General features: G+C 74.0%; 1 protein-coding gene across 1 annotated transcript in view; it reads left to right on the top strand.

The window, feature by feature from the left end:
- MTMR14 (myotubularin related protein 14) overlaps positions 1–565 on the top strand; it is a gene marked incomplete at its 3' end in the record, with an annotated part of 56,630 nt that overhangs the window by 49,664 nt on the left and 6,401 nt on the right. The window contains exons 26-27 of the mRNA XM_019504598.1: positions 73–114; positions 376–507. Of these exons, the coding sequence (XP_019360143.1) occupies positions 73–114; positions 376–507 (174 nt within the window). The remainder of the gene's footprint in view (positions 1–72; positions 115–375; positions 508–565) is intronic.

The following is a 565-nucleotide window of genomic DNA, read 5'->3' as shown; positions in this document are numbered from 1 at the left end:
GATGGGCGCGTGGTGCCAGGGACCGTGCTGGGGGCCGGTGCCCGCTCACCGTGGCTGGCTCCTCTGTTGCAGGACGGTGAAGATCGACGTGTACGACTGGGACCGGGATGGCAGGTGGGGCGTCCCCGGGGCCCACAGGCCTGCTCTTGCCCCCCCCATGGCCCTCGGGCCTCCTGTTGCCAGCTGCCTTGGCAGCACGTCCGGGCTCCAGCACCACAGCCCTGCCCGCTGAGCCTGGGCGGAGCAGCCTCCGCTTCCCTGCGCCCCGGAGCGCGGGGCTGGTCTCACGTGGCGGGTGGAGAGGAGCCGTGTGCAGGGCCCGGCCCGGCCCGAGGGCTGCGGGTCACTCCCCTTGCACAACCGCTCTGCCCCCAGCCACGACTTCATCGGGGAGTTCGCCACCAGCTACCGGGAGCTCTCCCGTGCCCAGAGCCAGTTCACCGTCTACGAGGTGAGGCCGCGGGCCCCGTCCTCCTCCTGCCGGCATGGGGCAGGGAGGCAGGCAGGGTGGGGGTGCGTGGAGCGGGGGGCGGGGGCTGCTGCCGGGGCCTGACCGCCGCTCTGC

Source organism: Gavialis gangeticus, unplaced genomic scaffold (assembly GCF_001723915.1).
Source record: "Gavialis gangeticus isolate Ggan-Ray unplaced genomic scaffold, GavGan_comp1, whole genome shotgun sequence".
NCBI classification, from domain to species: Eukaryota; Metazoa; Chordata; order Crocodylia; family Gavialidae; genus Gavialis; species Gavialis gangeticus.
The sequence above is the reverse complement of the archived record's forward strand: the minus strand, read 5'-3'. Positions and strand labels throughout refer to the sequence as shown.